Source organism: Heptranchias perlo, chromosome 30 (assembly GCF_035084215.1).
Source record: "Heptranchias perlo isolate sHepPer1 chromosome 30, sHepPer1.hap1, whole genome shotgun sequence".
NCBI classification, from domain to species: Eukaryota; Metazoa; Chordata; class Chondrichthyes; order Hexanchiformes; family Hexanchidae; genus Heptranchias; species Heptranchias perlo.
In genome coordinates this window covers 8343746-8365959 of record NC_090354.1, presented here as the reverse complement: position 1 = coordinate 8365959, position 22214 = coordinate 8343746, and the positions used below count along the sequence as shown (strand labels likewise).

The 22214-nt window shown below is 43.7% G+C and overlaps 1 protein-coding gene across 2 annotated transcripts in view; it reads left to right on the top strand.

Annotated features, from left to right (window-relative positions):
• The first annotated feature begins 2362 nt into the window (after positions 1-2362).
• LOC137299874 (gasdermin-A-like) overlaps positions 2363-22214 on the top strand; it is a 30296-nt gene continuing 10444 nt past the window's right edge. The window contains exons 1-5 of one of the 2 annotated variants that reach the window (XM_067968835.1): positions 2363-2445; positions 17928-18151; positions 20089-20281; positions 20753-20906; positions 21861-21969. In XM_067968835.1, the coding sequence (XP_067824936.1) occupies positions 17941-18151; positions 20089-20281; positions 20753-20906; positions 21861-21969 (667 nt within the window). In that variant the 5' untranslated portion in view covers positions 2363-2445; positions 17928-17940. Of the gene's footprint in view, positions 2446-14949; positions 15128-17927; positions 18152-20088; positions 20282-20752; positions 20907-21860; positions 21970-22214 lie in introns of those variants that run through there. The other variant, XM_067968834.1, reaches the window with a different exon arrangement.

Genomic DNA, 22214 nt, shown 5'->3' with positions numbered 1-22214 from the left:
AATCAATGGCAGCCTTGATTCGCTTTTAAGAAGAACCCATTTCTGAAGAAATCATTTGAAAAGCAGCAGGAAACGCATCTTAATGTTTGGTTGTAATCAGTGGGAAGCTGGAAACACTTCAGGAATAATACAAAAACAGTGGGAAATCAGCAAAGGCTTTTTTTTTTAAAAAGCATATTTCTTTTTGTTTGGTTATGTTTTATTTAAAGGGTCACCGTCACCGATGCCAATACCGTGGGCTGGATCTTCCTGCAGGACGGGTTTGCTGCCAGAGGAGGGTCGGTGTGGGGGCCATCGACCGCTGCCCCGACCCCGACCCTTTTTTGCTACACTGCGTGCGCAGGGCCAGGCCTCTGGGAGAATCCCTGCCACCAAGAGGAAGCCCGCCACTGAGAGTTGGGAAATGCTGGCAGTGATGCAGCAGGACACCCCCTACAGCACCAGAAGCGAAGGAGGCATCTTAAAGGCGGCATGGTAAAGATGACATCTTAAAGGTGGGGGGCGTCTTAAAGCAGCGGAAAAGCCCTGAATTTTTAGAAAATTTATATTGGGCACTGGAGCGAGAGAAGCTTACTACAGGGCCACCCAAACCCCCCCACTCGTACAATCTGCTGAGCGGGATTACTGATGCCACTCCCAGGGCTACCACCACCCCTCTCCTGGGATTGGCGATGGCAGGGGCAGCAAAGAGAGGCCCCGGCTCCCCACCACCATTTGCATGCAGCGGGACAGTTTGAGCACAGGCCTGTAACCGGGGATGGAAGGGAAATCCAGGGCGGGGACGAGGCGCTAGGCCTTCCCACCCATTTTCCCTTCATTTTCCACTGCTATGGGGCAGTAACAGCGGAGGAACACCCAGCCCGGCAAATGTCAATTCCATCACAGACAAGGGGGTAAGAATTCCCACAAGTCACTATTTTTGCTCAAATCGTAAATCATTCCAAAGGAAAGTAGTTTCGCTCGAAACACAAACAGGAGAATGTTTCGCCAACGGATTTACAACGTCATGACCCATGAGAACTCAGAGGAATTCTTATCGCAATGACGTGTTTCTCCGTTATTTGCTTCACCATGCCATGTACTCATAGAATCATACAGCACAGAAGGAGGCCCTTCAGCCCATCGTGCCTGTGCCGGCTCTTTGAAAGAACTACCCAATTAGTCCCACTCTTTCCTCATAGCCCTGCATTTTTTTTTCCTTTTAAAGTATTTATTCAATTCCCTTTTAAAAGTTGATATTGAATCTGCTTCCACCGCCCTTTCAGGTTGTGCATTCCATTTTTTTTTTGTCTTAATACGCTCCTGTGAAGCGCCTTGAGACATTTTACTACGTTATATAAGTGCAAGTTGTTGGACTTAGCAAAGAAACAAAAAAGAAATGTTTGTAAGCATTCCTGTGTTGTCCCAGTGTCCCTGTAAAGTTGGGTGTTACAGCGTGGAGCCCGCTCAGGTTAAAACAGTGGTAATATCAGTCGGAATATCAGTGTACAATACAGGAAAAAAAAGTTTCCAAAGCAAATTATTAATGGAACAGGAATGATTTTGCCAGCAATTTTCTCAAGTTAGAATCAGTGAGTGTGGAATGAAAGACGATTGAATGGAATGGACTAACTTCGAAAACACCAATCACATTCTATCACGGCTTTATAGAGTCCATTTCTACCTCCCGATGGTAGAGGACAAGAAACTGGAAAAGATTCAATTCAGACGACTTGATTTTTTTTCACCGTGGTTCAGATTTTTTTGCCACGGAATTAGTTCGGTCTCCCTCGCGGCTTAGTAGGTAAATAAATGCACTGGCCGGTGTGGTACTGAGCCACACAGACCAGGCCCGTCTCAGGTTTAATCTTCTGGCCGGTACTGAGTTAGCTGATTTCAGCTGCAGTGGGTGGGGGGGGCTACAGATCACCTCAGCAACCATTGGCCATAGAGGGGGAAACCCCACCCGACTTCCCTCTCCTGGTCATGATCTAGTGACCCTTGCTGGAAAGTACGGGTGTGGAAATTGATGTAAAATCGGGGATGTGATGCTCCATCTAGTCGAATAGTCTGAAAGCACTCACTGCTGGTCTATGGGGAAAGAACAGGACAGTGGGACTAATTGGAAAGCTCTTTCAAAGAGCCGGCACAGGCACGATAGGCTGAATGGCCTCCTTCTGCGCTGTATGATTCTATGATTCATAATCCCGAGTTATTAGTAAGAATTTTTTAAAAATTCAGCTAGCTGTTTTAAATATCTAAAAATATAATCCAAATATAAAAACCCCCTAAAGCATTGGGACCTCCTCGTGGAACTATCCAGAGATTACGTCTGCTCAGTTGCTGAAATCATATTTAGCCACATCCTGTGGAATGGCTGTCACGTGACGCGTCCATATTGAACGATAAATCAGACGCCAATTAAACAAGCTGCCGAAGGGAACACAATTCGTCTCTTGCCTTAAGGTAAGCCTTAAACTCTCTTTATTTAGAGTCAGTTCGTCTCCTACACTGTCATCTGCCTTTTTAATTTCCTTTTTAAAAAAAATCATAACTCTGTAACCAAGGGCGCGTCACCCATTTTCCATACTGGTAAAGGGTGATCTCCGCAGATGGTTTATTGTTCCTTTCAACGTGATGAATCACAGGGGGAGTTGACATGGGCTCGTCTGTACATTTCACCACGCTGTGCCTTCGCCCGATTTACGTTAGGGCTGGGATCAAGCCATGGGTTCAGGTACTGCCCCACAGGAGGTGAAGCAAAAACTTCTGCTGAAAACGACCATTGTAACTCTGCTCTGCTAATAACATCCGCTTTCCTCTTTTGATGGAGCAAGAAAACGAGAGAGAACAACACTAAATCCCTGCAGAGGCTGAGTGTAAATAGGCTGCATTAGTTGGTGTTACTAAATTGTGGTTAACTTGTTTACTAGAAGAAAGAAAGACTTGCATTTATATAGCACCTTTCACAACCTCAGGACGTCCCAAAGTGCTTTACAGCCAACGAAGTACTTTTTGAAGTGTAGTCACTGTTGTAATATAGGAAACGCAGCAGCCAATTTGCGCACAGCAAGATCCCACGAACAGCAATGTGATAATGACCAGATTATGTGTTTTAGTGGTGTTGGTTGAGGGATAAATGTTGGCCAATGGGCACTGGGGAGAATTCCCCTGCTCTTCTTCGAAATAGTGCCATAAGATCTTTTATGTCCACCTGAGAGCGCAGATGGGGCCTCGGTTTTAACGTCTCATCCGAAAAACACTATCTCTGATAGTGTAGCGCTCCCTCAGTACTGCACTGGAGTATCAGCCTAGATTTTGTACTCAGGTCCCTAGAGTGGGACTTGAACCCACGACCTTCTGACTCAGAAGCAAGAATGCTACCCGCTGAGCCACAGCTGACACCTGTTACCATTTAAGTGTCATTGGCAGTACGGTCAAACAGGTCCCAGAGAGACACCGATGGGATTGGAGACCATATTCTTTCAATCTGCAAAATATTTATCTCCAATTTACCTCTCCCCCACTACTGCCGAAATCCTAAGCCATGGCAGTATCACCTTGAGGCTCAATTCCTACATGGTGTCCTTGCCAACCACCCCCCCACCCCCAATCCCACCCTTCACAAACTACAAGTCATCCAGGAAACCACAGCCCACGGCCTCAACCACACAAAGGCCTGCACCCCCATCCTCACCAAGCTCTGCTGGTTTCCAACACAAGAATGTGTAGGACAACTTATTTGGAGCTTTAAAGCAAGCAAGAGAGTTCGGAGGAACAATGATCACAGCAGTATCATAAAATAGTGATGGAAAGAGACGATGGATGCCAAGTCTCTAACTATAATCTACTATTGTAAACAATTTTACAACACCAAGTTATAGTCCAACAAATTTATTTTAAATTCCACAAGCTTTCGGAGGCTTCCTCCTTCCTCAGGTGAATGGTGTAATCATATAATCTACGAGTGAGTCTCATTGTTGTGCTGTTGTTGCTCCCCCTGGTGAGATCAGGTAGCACAGCACAGTCCAGGGAATTTTGCCACAGTGCACTGGAGCATCAGTACATTATAGCAGAGTGGTGATTCAGATCTGTAATCAACAACCCCTTGTTGAGCTCGGTGATGCCTCTGTAGGCAAGTCTTCATAATGGCAGCGTGGAGGACAATATTAGAGGTACAGTCACTCCCGGGCCACTCTCATGCAGTCTAATCCCAGAGCACCATTGGTACCACTAGAGTCCTCCAAAGATCATGCCTTTTCCTCGTCGATATGCTGTCCCTTGGTGATATCTTCCGAAGGCATGGGGTCAGGTTTCACGTGCAAGTTGACGACACCCAGATCCACCTCTCTCTTGACCACTTAAAAAACACTTTTGGGGACATAAACAGCTAGGGCTCATCTACAAGAGAAGTATCAAAGAAAGAAGCCAAAAATACCCAGAGTAAAACAAAAGTTAAAAGAAAAGAATCCTGAAAATGTTACGATGACGTCGCACGAGGTAGCGACCAGTGGAACTCCCACCCCCTGCACCAGACCTTTCTTCTGCTATTTTTCTCACCAGTTGGGCATCTAAACAAATTTACTCACAGATCAGGTTTTTTTTATATTAAAGGGTCATTGGGTTCGTAAAATAGCCTTTGACAAGCCTTTCCTCATTCGTTCACAAACCGACAACTTGACGAACCTAGGCAGACAGCTTGGAGACGAAGAGTGTTGGCTGGTATTGGACTGTGGGGGGCATCACATCTGTGCCTGATCCTCTGCTCGCCACGTAATATTATGAGCCTACTGTTGGCAACGTTAGTAGATGAAACAGAGCTACATTCCTGTGACATTTCCCTGTCTGCTATTTTAATATACACAGTAACCCATTCATTTAAAATGGGTTGCCACTCTGCTAAAATAATGGGCAAAGGAATCTCATTCGAACTGGTTAAATGCTTGTCCACTAATATTGGCAACAGTAATTTCTAGACCATTATATGAGCATTTATAGATGTTTTCAGTAAACGCTATTGTTTTATATTGATTTGAGCATGTAAGTTCGAGGTAGTCCCTTAATCAGAATCTAACAATATATCAATTTAACAACTGGATTGAGGCAGACTGTTGTAGCCATGTCTGAAGAAGGAGTTTGTTCGAAGAGGCTGAACAACTGCAGTATGTAACACGGTTTTAAACCTTGATGAAGTTATTCCTTTTTCATTCAATGTTGGATTACAAAGAACTCCGAAAGAGGTTTAAAATAAGAACATCTCTCACTCGGCAGACATCCATGCACTCTTGATAATGATCAGGATTGGGAACCTGGCCTCATTATTTTATTCTCCTCCTAGCAACTCTGGGAGGCTTCATTTCCTTTGGTAGTGGACTCGTTAACCTCACCGTAAACACTGTGCTACCAGAGAAAATTAAACTTCCAACGGGTTTAGTTTAGAATTTACACAGCACGTTTCACACAAAGATATGAAAGGATGGAACAAGAAAAGGTAATTTGGTCCATAGAGCTTGCTGCTTCTATAAAACCTATGTATCCTACAGTATCATGCACTTTACCCCAGTTAGTCTCATAAGGGAAAGCTCTGTACGATGATGCATAGTTTAAAAGTCATAATGAATAATTCTCGTGATTCTGAGAATGACATCCAGTAAGAAGCCTCTTCCGGTAAACAAAGAGTGACGCCAATTGAAGGAAAACAAGGGCTCTTAATAAGGAGGATGGAAACTACCTAAATTTATACAGTGCCTTTCACATGCTCAGGACATCCCATAGCACTTCATGGTCAATGCATTATTTTCCGTCTGTTGGATAAAACGTCTGGCCTATTGGTGGCCGATGAAGATCCCATTGTACTACTCGATGAAGTGCAGGGGACTTCTCCCTGGTATCCAGGCCAACATTTATCCCTCAACCAACATCATTTAAAAAAACAGATTATCTTATCATTATCATATTGCTGTTTGTGGGACCTTGCTGTGCAAATTGGCTGCCGCATTTCCTACATTACATCATCAACTTGCATTTATATAGCACCTTTAACATAGCAAAATGTCCCAAGGTGCTTCATAGGAGCGATTTTCAAACAAAACTTGACACCAAGCCGCATAAGGAGATATTAAGACAGGTGACCAAAAGCTTGGTCAAAGAGGTAGTTTTAAGGAACGTCTTGAAGGAAGAGAGAGAGGTAGAGAGGCGGAGTGGTTTAGGGAGGGAGTTCCAGAGCTTAGGGCCTAGACAGCTGAAGGCACAGCCGCCAATGGTGGAGCGATTAAAATTAAAAGAGGCAAGAATTGGAGGAGCACAGAGATCTCGGAGGGTTGTAGGGCTGGAGGAGATTCCAGAGATAAGGAGGGGCGAGGCCATGGAGGGATTTGAAAACAAGGATGAGAATTTTAAAATCGAGGCACTCCCGGACCGGGAGCCGATGTAGGTCAGCAATCACAGGGGTGATGGGTGAATGGGATTTGGTGCGAGTTAGGATACGGGCAGCAGAGTTTTGGATGAGCTCAAGTTTATGGAGGGTGGAAGATGGGGAGGCCGGCCAGGAGAACATTGGAATAGTCAAATCGAGAGGTAACAAAGGCATTGATGAGGGTTTCAGTAGCAGAGGAGCTGAAGCAGGGATGCAGACGGGTAATGTTATGGAGGTGGAAGTAGGCGGTCTTGGTGATGGAGCGGATATGTGGTCGGAAGCTCATCTCAGGGTCAAATTGGACGCCAAGGTTGCGAACAGTCTCGTTCAGCTTCAGACAGTGGCCAAGGAGAGGGATGGAGTCGGTGGCTCAGGAACGGAGTTTGTGGTGGAGACCAAAGACAATGGCTTCAGTCCTCCCAGTATTTAGTTGGAGGAAATTTTTGCTCATCCAGTCGGACAAGCAGTGTGACAAATCAGAGACAGTGGAGGGGTCGAGGGTGGTGGTGGTGAGATAGAACTGGATATTATCAGCGTGTATGTGGAACCTGACGTCATGCTGTTGAATGATGTCGTCGACGGGCGGCATGTAGACGAGAAATAGGAGGGGGCCAAGGATAGATCCTTGGGGGACTTCAGAGGTAACGGTGCAGGAGTGGGAAGAGAAGCCATTGCAAGTGGCTACAAGACTGGATAGATAAGAATGGAACCAGGCGAGCGCAGTCCCACCCAGCTGGACGATGGAGGAAAGACATTGGAGGAGGATGGTGGCAGGAATTCAGGAAATGTTTGAATCCAACATTTCAAGTACATGTTGACAGTTAGTTTAAGGACGATGGTAGTTCTCTTTTTATTGAAAGAATATTTTTAATTTAAGTGATTTCCTGTGGTTTTCCTCTTTGTTTTGCTCCAAATCTATTATATGAAACTCAATATCTAAGTGGTATGCCAAATCATTTAAAATTTACTGTTGTTATTGAGGCCTTTTTGCTGCTGGGCTCAATTGATTGCCATTGCATTTACAAGAAAGTGCTTGACACACAGTTAATAGGCAAGGTGTTTAATCATTGATGAGCTTTAAGACTAATGAGGAGCCTGCCCCAAAAAAGTCTTCCAATTGTAGGTCATTAGGGCAGCTTCCAGCACCACCCAGTGGTAACTGATGTGGACAGACCTTGCGAGACTCGCTGCAACATTATTTGCTGCTAAAACCATCAAGTTTGTCAATACTGTTCTTCCTTCACTGCTTGATGGTCCATCTTGGGCTGGTTTGGATTGGCAGTGAAGGGGCTGATTTTGAAGGTGCTCCCTACCAGTGGGAAACCTCACTGGTGTATCAAGAAATGGCGGGCACACCGCCTAATAATTTTCCACCCATAATAGCGGGGCTCTGCACCATCAGTGCAAACTCATATAATCCAAAATTGGACAAAGGGCAGGATGGGCGGAGTGGGGGAGGAAATCACAGGTTGATTTCTGATATTTTTCTTTGCTGCTGATGAAAATTCATTGAAAACATTAAGAGCTAACACTTCCCCATCATGTGACATGGACAGGGGGTTGGCAGGAAATAAAAACCTCAATTTTACAACCCAGACTCTTTGGGGGCTGAAATGTAGAACTTTGCTAGATGCGAGCATGGATCGGTGATAGGGCAGTAACACTACAGCAACAATTTGCATTTATATAGTGCCTTTGACGTAGTAAAGCGTCCCATAGGAGCGATTATCAAACAAAAATTTGACACCGAGCCACATGAGATATAAGGACAGGTGACCAAAGGTTGGTCAAAGAGGTAGGTTTTAAGGAGCGTCTTAAAGGAGGTGAGAGTGGTAGAAAGGCGGAGAGGTTTAGGGAGGGAATTCCAAAGCTTAGGGCCTAGGCAGCTGAAGGCACGGCCGCCAATTGTGACATGAAGAAAATCAGGGATGCGCATGAGGCCAGAATTGGAGGAGTGCAGAGATCTCGGAAAGTTGTAGGGCTGGAGGAGGTGACAGAAATAGGGAGGGGAGAGGCCATGGAGGCTCGATTCCCTCACCTGCGCTGACCACTAGTCAGGCTCTACACAGGCAGCAGAATTTCAATGATTGTGTCCAGTTTATAGTTTAGATTTTTTCTTACTTCTTACTCATAAACAGAACTGTTTGGTTTTAAACTAGATTGGCAGCATCTGTACTGAAAGTCTTTTGGGGGGGTTTGTTCTAAAGCTCTGTCCAAGAGAAAAAAGGGAATCTACAAAGTACAAAATAGCACATGAAGCTACAAAGGACCTATGGATTTGTAACACATCCTACATAACACCCAAATTATAGGCACAACCATCGGATGGGGGAGAATAAGGGGGAAATGTCCATTCCCCAATTTTTTGGGAATGGGTATTGCCCCCTTTTTGCCTGCTCCAAATCCTTGAATTGCCCCACTTCCTCCTGAACGCTTTATACAAGGGTTGTTCCTCTGCCTCATATCCGGGGACAGTGTTAGTTTGGTGGAAGTGAATCTCTGTAAGCGAGGTGCTGGGTGGGTAGAGCTGGGCAGCAGGATTGGGAGCATCTGCCATCTGACATTATCGTCATATACCATACCATATATAGCATACCTTGGTACTACCATTAAGTTAAATTTGGAGTGATGTGTATCCCTGTTTAGTATAGTGTACAGTACCAGGGAGCATTGACTCCCCCAAAGTATAAGTGCAGTGGTATACATATCTTTGGAGCCATGCTGTGTTCACAGATTATTGTCTCGTATGTAATTTTGGGACCAAGAGCCAGATTTAGGGCACAAGCACTGAATGCAACAGATTGATATACAATGACGAAAGATTTAGTGATTTTATTTATTGGGTGAGGACTTCCTTCGAAACCTTTGCAGAACATGCTAATAGGAGAGAAGAATCCAATTACTTTTAAACCTAAAAATACAATATGGGTTTTTATTTCTCAGTCAGGATTGATGTCAGTAAGGTTTATAAATCCTCTATTCAGTCATGCTGAGCTCATCTCCCTGAGCTTTTCCACTTATACCCTGTCAGGCAAGGCCTCCACACTCTGCTGAATGTGCAGATGATGGATAGATGATAATCTTTTGAAGGAGCAGCTATTGTACAGCAGAGTCACGTGACACCACTCCTTAACCCTCTCTCTCCCATAAAACAAATGGCTCAACCTTTGTTCTAATGAACAATCCTGAAGGATTTGGGTGTGGGAGAGAGGTTCATTTAAGGGGAAGCTAGATAAGTACATGAGGGATAAAGGAATAGGATATCCTGATAGAGTGAGACGAAGTAGGGTGGGAGGAGACTCGTGTGGAGCATAAACACCAGCACAGACCAGTTGGGCCTAATGGCCTGTTTCTATGCTGTAATTCTATGTAATAAGAGCAGATATATTTGTGACTCATAAATGTTGAAGCCATAGCACAGTAGTCTTACCACAGAACTCATGACAGTATAATCATTAATTCCAGAACAGTTTACTGTCCTGATATCATTCACTTTACCTAAAATAATTCAAATAATGGACTGGAGGACATTTTTTGATCATGGTGTTAGTGGGAAACACTCAAGCACTTGGCTTCCACTTGACACCTCTCCCTGGTGGACATGGGGAATATTATCCCTTACAGTGACACAAACGAGGGGTCGATGAGCTCTAAGGGCTGCCGACAAGTTTACCTATCTGGCAGAGCCGCCTTTAAAAACAGTCACTGGGAATTTCCTCAGGGGTTCCCCAAATCAGTCGCTGTAACATCAGCAGAAACCCCGTTTACGTGGTTTATCAGGGGTTTTACCGAAGTTACCCAGCCAATCGGGGCAACCCCCAAAGAAATTCCTAGCGAATATATTTATTTAAGCCCAGGCCATGCTTGAATATTTATCTTAGCACAAGAATAGTCAAGGATAAAAAAGGCCATTCAGCTCATCATATCTCACCCTTCCAGTGGCATAACTCTCCCAGTATAACATCTCCTCCAGTACCATAACTCACCCAGTATAACATCCAATTACATTTAAAGGTCCCTAATGTCTTCCCTGCCTGCAGGTTATTCCAAACATTATCATCTTCCCGCCCCGGTGAAAATCGGAAATGGGTGGGTTGGGGACGGGTCTGAAATGGTGGCATTTTTCAATGCCCCCCCACCCCGCCCCAATCCACCCGTTTTTCAATGTCAAAATTGAGCCCATCGAATTGGATCCAACTTGACTCCAAAGAGACCCATTTGCCTTACCCTTAAGAGAACAGTTACTAATTCGTTACTAGACTGAACAGACTGGGACTCTTTTCTCTAGAAAAAAGAAGGCTGAGGGGTGACCTAATAGGAGGTCTTTAAAATTATGGAAGGGCTTGATAGGGTAGACGTAGAGGGGATGTTTCCACTTGTTGGGGGGAGTCCAAAACTAGAGGCCATAAATCCAATAAAGAATTCAGGAGAGTTTTCTTTACCCAGAGAGTGGTTAGAATGTGGAACTTGCTACCACATGGAGTAGTTGAGGTGAATAGCATTGATACCTTTAAGATAAGTACACAATGGAGAAAGGAATAGAACGATATGCTGGTAGGGTTAGATAAAGTAGAGTGGGAGGAGGCTCGTGTGGTGCTAAATGCCAGCATAGGTCAGTTGAGCCGAGTGGCCTGTTTCTGTGCTGTCAATTCTATGTAATTCCAAGAAGACCTGACAAGTTCAAGTTGAGCGCTCAATAAACAGACAGCAGGCATCTGGAATTCCTCTCACATGAGCAACACAACTCACCATAAAATGTGTGGAGTCACTATTTCCTGGGGTACAATGTGTGTGCTATGGACAGTTAATGGCAGCAGTGCTTTCACAGCCTACAATGTAAATTAGGATCGATTCTGCACCACCACTATAATACAGTACTACTTCATTAAATAGTTCTGTAATACTGACAGCGCATAATTACAAATGACGGTAGAGAATATTGAATTGGAGGTTTCAGTTATTCGGCTGACAGACGCCATTGCTGTATTCCTTTGGTTGATGAGGAGTTTAGTAGAAGCGAATTTTCTAGGCTTACACTCAATCTTCAACAGGAACAGATAAAGCAGTTGCCCCAAGCTGAAGCAAGAGTAAAACAGCTCTTGCTGAGACCAGTCAGAGTGGATTGAAGTTTAACATAAAAGCAGAAAATGCTGGCAACACTCTGAACAGAACCATCCGATGAAAGGTCAACAACCTGAAATCTTGACTCTGTTTCTCTCTCCACAGAGGCTGCCTGACCTGCTGAGTGTTTGCAGCATTTTCAGTTTTTATTTCAGATTTCCAGCATCCGTTGTATTTTGCTTTTTGGGGCTGAAGTTTAGCTGGATTCTGGTACAAGGCAGGGGGCTGTATGATTAATCAAATCCATTCTTTAGATCTAGTGAAAGGGAAGCTGAAGTTCCTGCAGGTTGAGTTTTCAGTTCAGCCTAGTTGCTGGATCAGGTTTGAAAAGCTTCATCCAGTTTCAAAAAGTGAGCTGAAGAATTCTTCAATTAGCAACACCCACTGCTCAGCATTAATCTGTACAATGATACTTCTCCAAACTTGAGAAATACATAAAATAGTCACACACATGGAGCGAGCTCCCTCAGGCTGATGCCCACATAGTCTCTGATTTGAAATGCAATTCATTTCACTGGTTAAAAGGAGTGCTGCCTTTTAACTACCGTTGTAGATACTTCAGGCTGGCTTCAAAGTGGAGATCTGAGCAGTGCAAGCTGACACAGTGCCAGTCGTGCTTGGAATTATAGTTTTGCTTTGATCAACACCTGCTTAGTGTATCAGGACCCGTATTGCCACTGTGGATGGTTGTTATGTGATTTTGTGTGTCTAATTTTATCATATGGATTTTTGAGTGAGTGATTTTAATCCATGATTTTATGTGTCTAATTTTATCCTATGGCTTTGAATGAGTGATTTCGTCCCATGATTTTAGCCTATGGATTTGAGCGAGTGATTTTGCCCCATGATTGTATCCTATGGATTTGAGTGAGTGCTGGTTTCCCATGATTTTATCCTGTGGGTTTGAGTGAGTGATTTTGTGTGTCTAATTTTATCCTATGGCTTTGAATGAGAGGTTTTAGCCCATAGCTATGTGTGAAAATGCAGTTTGTGGTTGTGGTCATAGCAAGAAACACAGTTAGATTTAAAAATGTATGCAAATTTGACAAGATGGAACTCTATTTCGCTTAGGAGAATTTTCACACTACTTCTTCTGTAAGACTTAAGTTAAAATTCACCTCTATTTGTAATTGTAGTTTTAGTTTGATCAATGATTGTTTACAAGAACAACATTTGCATTTATATGGCGCTTTTAGCATCCCAAGGCGCTTCATAGAGATGTAATCAGACAACAGTGGATGCTGAGCCAAAGAAGGAGATATTAGGAGGGGGTGACCAAAAGCTTGATCAAAGAAGTGGGTTTTAAGATGGGTCCTAAAGGGAGGAGAGGGAGCTGGAGAGGCGGAGAGGTTGAGGGAGGGAATTCCAGAGCGTGGAGTCTCGGCAGCTGAAGACACAGGACGCCAATGCTGGATCAATAGGAGGGGGGAGGCATTGGAAGCCAGTGTTGGAGGAACAGATAGTTCTGGGGGGCAAGGCCATGAAGGGATCCAAACATGAAGATGACATTTTTAAATTGGAGGCACTAGAGGTTTGGGAGCCAATGTAGATCAGCAAGGATAGGGGTGTTTAGAGGGGATCTGCACAATCATTAGTGTGTATTGACATGTTGTGATTTTGTTTTATGGTCATGGGTGTGTGAGCACATTTAGGCAGGGTATGTGTGTGTAATACTGTGAGGGTATGTGTATGTGTTTGCACATGCGTTTGGGGTATGTACATGAGTGTGTTGGTGTACATGCATATGTGTATGGCTGCAACTGAGAGCTTCAATAAGTTTATAATAAAATAAATAAAACACCATAATTATTGCAGAATAAGGGAAGTAGTTAACTGGTCTTTGGTTACTTTAAAATATAATTTCATATATGACTGGCACTTTGCCAGCATGCACTGTACAGATCTCCACTTTGAAGCCAGTTTGAAGGATCCAATTCATTATCTTATCTCTTGGTCTTTGTGTGAATTTCATTGTTGTTTGCGCCCATTGTGTTCATATTTGCTATGATTTGGTGTGGCAAGCAATGATCTGTTGGGACAAGCAATGATCTGTTGGGACAAGCAATGATCTGTTGGGACCCATAAACTGTAATTTCCTCCTTTGGGACTTTGAGCAAAATTGTAGTACTGGGGCGAAAATCACACTGCACTTGGGTGAGGGTAGAAGTCCATGGGATTTGCTATGGGATGTCGCGTTGTGCCAAATCACTTTCTCTAATTATCGTGTAGCGGAATTACTGGATTAATTTCAGGGGGAACAGCATCACATTTTACACCACTTCGCAAATCCAAAAAACAAGTGGGACTGAGGCAGTTGTTTAACGTCAGTGCAATACAGCATCAACAAGGCTAGCTTTAAAAAAAAAGTTTATCTTTATCCCCCTCACATCATTTTACACATAATTGCTTTTACTCTACATGTCATTAAAATAATTACGTAAAATGGCTTTCAATCCAGCTAACATAGTAAAAGATCAATCTCTACATCTTTTGCAACTACAATTCAACTGGAATGAAGAACTGGAGTGTGCGTTGACAGGTATTGTCTTATCTGGTATAAACGCACCACTGCGGGAGTGATTTTAAACCCCAAGAACGGGTGGGTTGGGGCCGGGTGGGAGTTGAAAATAGTTGTTTTTTTGGGTCGCAACCGCAAAATTTTCGGACTTTGCATTCCCAGTGGGAAGCCTGACGCGCCGATGTTAAATCCGGAAATAAAGCCGAGTTGTGGTCACGACCCAAAAAAAACCAACTATTTTCAACTCCCTCCCGCCCCCAACCCACCCATTCTTGTGGTTTAAAATCATATCCGAGAACAGAGTACAGAGCTAACACAATCCTCCCATTCTGAGTCTTCAGATTAAAAGGACTTATGGAAAGTACGATTTGCTGAATTGTCCCACAATCGTAAAGTAAATGGAAATATCAGAATACATCTGCCACCCCTTGTTTCCTACAGTCTGGGAGAAGATGTTCAGAATTACTCCTGCTTTAAAGGGAACAAGGCATGACTGGGAGACACGTTGCCTTTACATATAAATGCAAGTGTCCGTTTATATGTAACATTTAAGATTAAGGAATGATTCGGTTAATCACTTTTACCCGTGGATTGCCTCTTTTTTGTTTTGTTAATGTTCAGACTCACGTTATTCAGAGGGAAGAGATTCAAATCAAAGGAAGCTGTGAATAAAATTGTGTTGTTGAGTGTTGAGGAGAGAAATCCATTCAAAGCTGGAAATAAGTGAACTAAATCCTTCTGTTTGGGAACGGTATTCTTTTTCTTGCTTAAAGGGATGTGATTTTCCTGAAAAGTTTTTGGCATACTTATTCATTTCTTCACAAATACATGTTGTAACAATGTACATCCTGTTGTTGCACATTAACACGTGATGTCTGTAGGACATTATGATGAAAATTACAAAAAATTCTTCTTCCTCTCGTCTCCTCCCCAAAACTGGTTTGTGAAACAATTTCCATGAAGGCAGCTCCTGTTAATGTTGTATCCATTTTGGAATTATTCTGCGAAAGCAGGTTTAAAAATCTGGAAGTCATCGTGCAAATGACAGCAAGACCTTGGGCTGAGAACACATGAATGGGAAGAACTGCAACAAAGTAAGGATTGTGACTCTGTGGAATAACACTTTAATGTTCAGGGGGGACAGAGTATGTGTACCAGGATCTGTGCAACCGTTAGTGCAAAACTGTGTTTATGTTAACCCATTGAATCCAAGTGGTTTTGTTTCATGTCGTGTATATGCGTGAGGGGGGGAGAGAGAGGGGGGAGGGGGGGAGAGAGAGGGAGAAGAGAGAGAGAGGGATAAAGGGAGAGAGAGAGAGGTGGAAAGAGAAAGAGGGGGAAGAGAGAGGAGGGAGAGAGGGGTGAGTGGAGAGAGAGAGTGAGGGAAAGAGAGGGAACTGTATTTTAGATAATAAAGGGCCGATTTTAACCCTGCCACGGGAACGAGCTGGGCGGGCGACTAAAATGGCGCTCGCACACTTCCATCTCCATCCCAATGGATTCCTGCCCATCGCCATTTTAACTAAGTGTCCAGGCCGCCTGCCATAGGCAGACGTGGCATAATTAATATGTAAACATCAGGGTTCTATGACGCACTTAGGACCCCGACCTAATTTTAACTGCCGAGTGGGCAAGTCATGCCCAGGGCTGGACCCACCGAGGGGCGGGGCCAGAAAAGGTCCGTAAAGTAAATAAATGTAATTTGTTTTTTTGGTTTCCTTGAGGGCTGCGAGGGCCCTACAAGGAAATCTTGGGCTTCTCCTGCCCTGAGCTTCCCTCCCCTTTCCTCGCCCGCAATCCCCTCTGGACCCACCGCCAACCGTTTACCATAGTGCTGGGAACCATTCCCTCGGTTCCCCGGCTGCAGCCTCCTGGCGCCCGGACTCCCATTCCCGCCTGTTGGCCAGCTAGGACTTCCCGCCCATTCTGGGCGGCTGGCTGAGGGCCAACATGGACATGAGGCCCGGGTGTTCAAATCTCCTGGGTCTCCCGCCTGTGCCCGCGCCACACCCACCTGTGCCCGCACCACTCCCGCCTGGAGTTAAAATCCAGGCTTAAGTGTTTGGAATCACACTGTGCGATATTGGTAACTAGCACATTGGTGCGAAATTACTCGATGTGTACTTTAACAATCGTGGGTCACAATATTAGCCTAGATTTTGTGCTCAAGTCTCTGGAGTGGGATTTCTCTGTTAGTGAGTAAGCTGTACACTGTGCTGGTTGTATTTGAAACTATGTTATTAGAGAATGTTATAGCAAGTATCATCTTCTAACTTAACTTTGCTGAATGCTAACAGCATTTCATATACACTGAATGTTAGCCTGAGAGTTAGCAAGTCATGCTGTATTGAGAAATTCTGGAACACCATATTGCCCCATCGATTTTTTTTTACACTTTCATTGTGCATTTTCAAAAGGAATTGTCACATCTGCCCCACCCACATACAGCCTTACAATGAAGACTTAAGACAGTCTTTGCCAGATTTTCCATGCTTCCCTCCTCCTCTGTTATTCTGCTGTAGCCATTTACACCTCCTCTGGACCCATCTCCTGTTTCTAGACTTGTCTCATTATCACCTCCTTTTGCCTTGCACCTTCATTAGCTATGACTCAGTTGGTCGCACTCTCGCCTCTGAGTGAGAAGGTTGTGGGTTCAAGTCCCACTCCAGAGACTTGAGCACAAAATCTAGGCTGATGCTCCAGTGCAGTACTGAGGGACTGCTGCACTGTCAGAGGTGCCGTCTTTCAGTCAAGACGTCAAACCAAGGTCCCGTCTGCCTTCTCACGTGGACGTAAAAGTCCCATGGCATTATTTTAAAGAAGAGCAGCGGAGCTATCTCAGGTGTCCTGGCCAAAATCACTAAAATAAAAGATTGTCTGGTCATTATTTCATTGCTGTTTGTGGGAGCAAGTCTTTCTTTTATCACGTTTATCAATGAATCGCACCTGCCGTCCACTCTATCACAGACCATTCCCTTTTATTCTTTCCCTGTCCCCCCTTTCCCTGGCTCTGCACTTGCTTAAAAGCGGTTCATCTCTAACATCTTCCAGTTCTGATGAAAGGTCATTGACCTGAAACATTAACTTGGTTTCTCGTTCCACAGAGGCCACCTGACTTGCTGAGTGTTTCCAGCATTTTCTGTTTTCATTTCAGATTTCCAGCATCCGCAGTATGTCGCTTTTGGGCTGGAGTTTAGCACAGCGTGGTGTCCCTTTAACTCAACACCAGAATATATAGAAAGGGCCATCTGTATGTTTACTGGTGAATACACCAATGGGGGTTTCTATACTTTTCTTGGCAGCTCTGCCTTCAGCCGTCTAGGCTCTGGAATTCCCTCCCTAAACCTCTCCGAATCTCTACCACTCTCCTCCTTTAAGACATTTCTTCAAACCTACCTCTTTGACCAAGCTTTTGATCACCTGTCCTAATATCTCCTTATGTAAATACTTGAAGGGAAAATATTTGCAGGGAAAGAGTGGGGGAATGGGACTAACTGGATTGTTCTTATAAAGAACCAGCATGGGCTCAATGGGTTGAATGGCCTCCTTCTGTACTGTAACCATTCTATGATTCTGTGTGGCTCAATGTCAAATTTGGTCTGATTACGCTCCTGTGAAGCACCTTGGGACACTTTACTACTTTAAAGGTGCTATATAAATACAAGTTGTTGTTGTAGTTGTATGGGCGGGCTCTTGTTCCCTCAATTATCCACACCGCCTAATTCCCAGTCTCCACTACGCTGACATGAAAAAATGCCAAGCAATGCCACATGGGGACAAGGAAACTCAGGAGAGTCACACCAAGTCAGCTACTAGCAGTTCTGCCAGGACACAGGATCTGGATGTATTGTCTGGTGACATCCAATTAAATATATATGTTTTTTTTCATTTTAGGATTTTTACAAACATGTTTAAAAAAGCAGTACAGCAACTTATAAAGCAAATCGATTCTGGAGGCGAGCTGATCCCAGCAACCAGTGCGTTTGACTCGGAAAGATTTAAGCCGCTGTGCCTGATCTGCAGGAGAACAGACGGCCCATTCTGGAGGAAGCCAAAGTATTGCTCCACTGATTTCGAATTGAAACAGATACTGGTCGATGAAGTTAACTTGGTACCAGGTGAGTTTGTGCTAATTGAACAATATTGTCAGGGTCCTCAACAAAACAGGAAAACAGAGGGTTCAATGAAGTACGTTGCCCATTCCACCAAGTTCATTTTTTGTTCTAACTTTCTTCTCTCCTTTCCTGGAGGTGTTGACTCTTGATAGTTTACTGTTTTGGCATTCTCTCTGTTACCTCACCCAAATGGCCATTCTTCACACGTGAGCCCAGATGGTGAGTCAGGAGGTGGTGGGTTCAAGTCCCACTCCAGGGCCTTGAGCACGTAATCTAGGCTGACACTTCAGTGCAGTACTGAGGGAATGCTGCACTGTTGGAGGTGCCGTCTTTCGGATGAGACGTTAAAACCCAGGCCTCGTCTGCCCTCCTCAGGTGGACGTAAAAGATCCCATTGCACTATTTCGCAGAGAGCTGGGGAGTTCTCCACGGTGTCTTGGCTATTATTTATCCCTCAACCAACATCACTAAAACAGATTATCTGGTCATTATCTCATTACTGTTTGTGGGACCATGTGTGCAAATTGGCTGCCACGTTTCCTATATTACAACACTTAAAAAGTACTTAATTGATTGTAAAGGGCTTTGTGATGTCCTTAAGCTGTGGAAGGCACTATATAAATGCAAGTTTTTTCTTTCTTTTATTTGACTACGGAGAGCATCACCAGCTGTGCCTGATCTTTCCTTATCTGACATCCATACATGGGTCATTGGATAACAATCAGGATGGGAACTCTAGCTTGTTTTTTACTCCCTTTGGCATTGGGAGTGATTGTAATGCACCAATTGAAGCCTCAACTTAGACCACCTAACACAATGCAGACCATAACATGGACCCCGGAGCTTTCTTGAGTCTGTGGCTCAGAACCCACATCATGCAGTGCATTTACCTCTAAGTTAAGCAGGGAGCATTCTTTTAAATCCTAATGTAAGATGTTGCAGAGTCACCACGTGTGTTTTATTATTATTGATATCTGGAGAAAGGATGATCAAAATTATGGAAAAGAACTTTTAAAAAGTCTGTCAAAAAGTGAATTTGTGCTCTGTACCTCCCGCCCCATGGAGCTGTTGCTCTGAGCTGCGGTGCCTTGGAGAAGCACTGGATGGAACCATGGAGGGGGGTGGTGTGGGGAGTAAAATCAAAAGGAGAGTCAGCCCCAGCCCTCTCCCATCAACGTCATAGCTTTTGCTCATGAATGAGCTGGGAGGTGACCATACATGGTGTCTTTGCCAGAGGAGTAAAGTACCATAGCATTAATTTAGAAAAACTGTGTCTATTTGAAAGTCTATGGGTGAGAAATTTGACTTGTGTCCAAAATGAGTGGCAATTGCTCTGCATGTTGGGCTGAGGCCCAAGCTAAATTTGGCATCGGGCTTCATTTGAATGAAAGCGGTGAGCTACGGGCGCCAAACAGGCTATAAGGAGGCCCTGCCGCATGTTCAGTTTTAGACTGGGCAGGCTGATTTTTTTGCAAGTTGTTCAGACAATTCTAAAATATAAACCAAATACCACAAGTCTGTGCTTTTAAATAGACAGCGATTCGTCCATTTTATTTCTCTATTTTATGGTGTGTGGTTATGTAAACTCAATAAAGATTACAATGAATTTTCATCATGAGCAAAGAAAATAGCACAACCACAAAGCTGCCCCCTACCTCATTTTGCCCCCCTTTTTTGGCTTGGAATTTGCAAAATGCTACAAAGCTAAATGTTCTTTCCTTTCCTCACTTCCTTCCCCTTGTGCCTCTCCCCTTCTCTCTGTTGCTTTGTACCGTGGTGTCATGGCTGGTAGTCCGTCATTATCATTAATATCAGTACCAGTGAGAAAGAGAATGCTGTTGTTGTTATTACTGAATAAAACACATTCAAAAATTACTACCAATGGGAAAATCCTGGTCTATGTTACATTTTAATAAAGCATTTAATTTATTTCCACACAGTTCAGCAGAACGATATGTCCTTCCATTTCTCAGAGACGGTGGATGGGTCGTTCAAAGCCAAGGCAAAGATCAGTGTTGATCCACTAGCAGGAAAGTTTGAATGTATGAAATCTGTGTGCAAAACTATTCAACTGCAAGGAACAAAACAACTTTCCGTCAGTATCTCAGATCTAATTGAAAGCCTGAAGAAACGGTAAAGTACAATAATGAGAATATACCCATAGTGGTCATTTATGGTATTGTTGCTTTAAAAATGACCAATTCTTACTGTAATGGAAGCCAGAGTTAGTACTTTGTCAATAGAGAAAATTTCAGTAGTTTGTTTTTTATATATATATATATATATATATATATACACACATAATTTTAGCTAAACAAAGTTTATGTGTATTAAAAATGAGCTTTGTGGAATTATCTTTAAAAGGTTTTTTTAATCTTTGGGTTGGGGGAGCAGTGCATGCTTAAAATTCTTGTCTTGCATCAATTGGGTAACAGGTCAGTGGGTGTAATGGACTCCAGGTGTACCTAGAATCATCTGGTGATGTTAGTGGTGTCCTCCAATTGTAGTGTTGTCACCTGGGTGCCAGGATTTCTGGTATCTTGGTATATTTGTAGGTTGCATGTTGTGAAATTCCACTTATTTACAATTCTCTTTCTCTTTCAGAAAAATTGGACGTTGTTGGGAGCTCATTAAAAATAGTTATTCAGGAGATCTCTGCGTAGTAACAGAAACATTAATGTCTGTAGAGCCCATCACACTGAAGAAAGTTAACAAAGGAGGATCAGAATTGTATATCACATTACCCTATGTCTCCAAGGTAGGAGTGCCTGCAACTCTTGGGCATGCAATGACTAATGACACCAAGTCAATAATTCCTTTTCAGAGCTGCTGTGATTTCCCTGCAACATAGTTTAATGAAAGGAAAAAATGGATCCAAGGTTAGAGAAAATTGATTTTTTTTTTCCCCAGACATGAGACGACCGACTGGTCCATTCATTCTGTCTCACACAGTTGCCTTATGCATCACAATACAACAACAACTTTCATTTATATAGCGCCTTTAATGTAGTAAAATGTCCCAACGCGCTTCACAGGAGCCTTATCAAACAAAAATTGACTCGGAGCCACATAAGGAGGTATTAGAACAGGTGATCAAAAGCTTGGTCAAAGAGGTGGGTTTTAAGGAACATCTTAAAAGGAGGAGAAAGAGGTAGGGAGGCGGAGTGGTTTTGGGAGGGAATTTCAGAGTTTAGTGCCTAGGCAGCTGAAGGCACGGCCATCAATGGTGGAGCGATGAAAATCGGGGCCACGCAAGAGGCCAGAACTGGAAGATCACAGAGATCTCAGAGGGTTGTAGGGCTGGAGTAGGTTACAGAGATAGGGAGGGATGAGACCATGGAGGGATTTGAAAACAATACGGACACTCTCCACCCAGAGCCACGTAATCTCCTGGGAGAGGCGAAAAAACAGATTAAAAACTAAAGCCAATTAGGGGAGGGAAATCTGGAAAATTCTGCTCTGCCAACCTTTGGTGATCAAAACTAGTCTAGGAGACAACCCTGGCCCTGATCAACATTACAAGGTTACTGCGAGGAGTCTAGTAGAGGAGATCTTTTCAAAAAATCAAAGAAGATCAAAGCAGCTAAACAAATTCATGGATTCACGGAACATTTTAACTTGTTGATTTGTGCTCTCTTAATTTAGGACGAATGCAAATCTCCACTGCTCCATGTCTCAATCATATTTCATCTCTAATGAGTGTTTTTTTTAGGCAAGTGAAGAATACATTAGTTTGACTGAAAAGACACTGGATATCCCTAAAGGAGTGGTCCTTGCCTACAAAGTGTGGGACCTCACTATTACAGAAGACGACACACTTTGTAAGTGATTTTGGAATTTATATGTTTTACCCTTCGCTGAGAATCCCCATGCCAGACACATTCCCATTTAAAGGGCTGGGCAGGTAACCCCATACAAGGAGTCCATCAGCGCTGCTCAGTAAAAGGCAGCTTGGGGATAGGCGTCCCTGGCTGACTAGGCCTTCTGATTTGTCCTTATTTTCACTTAAGTTACTTTTTTTTAAAAATTGAGGAACCATGGTGAAGGGCCGAGGCAGCAATGATTA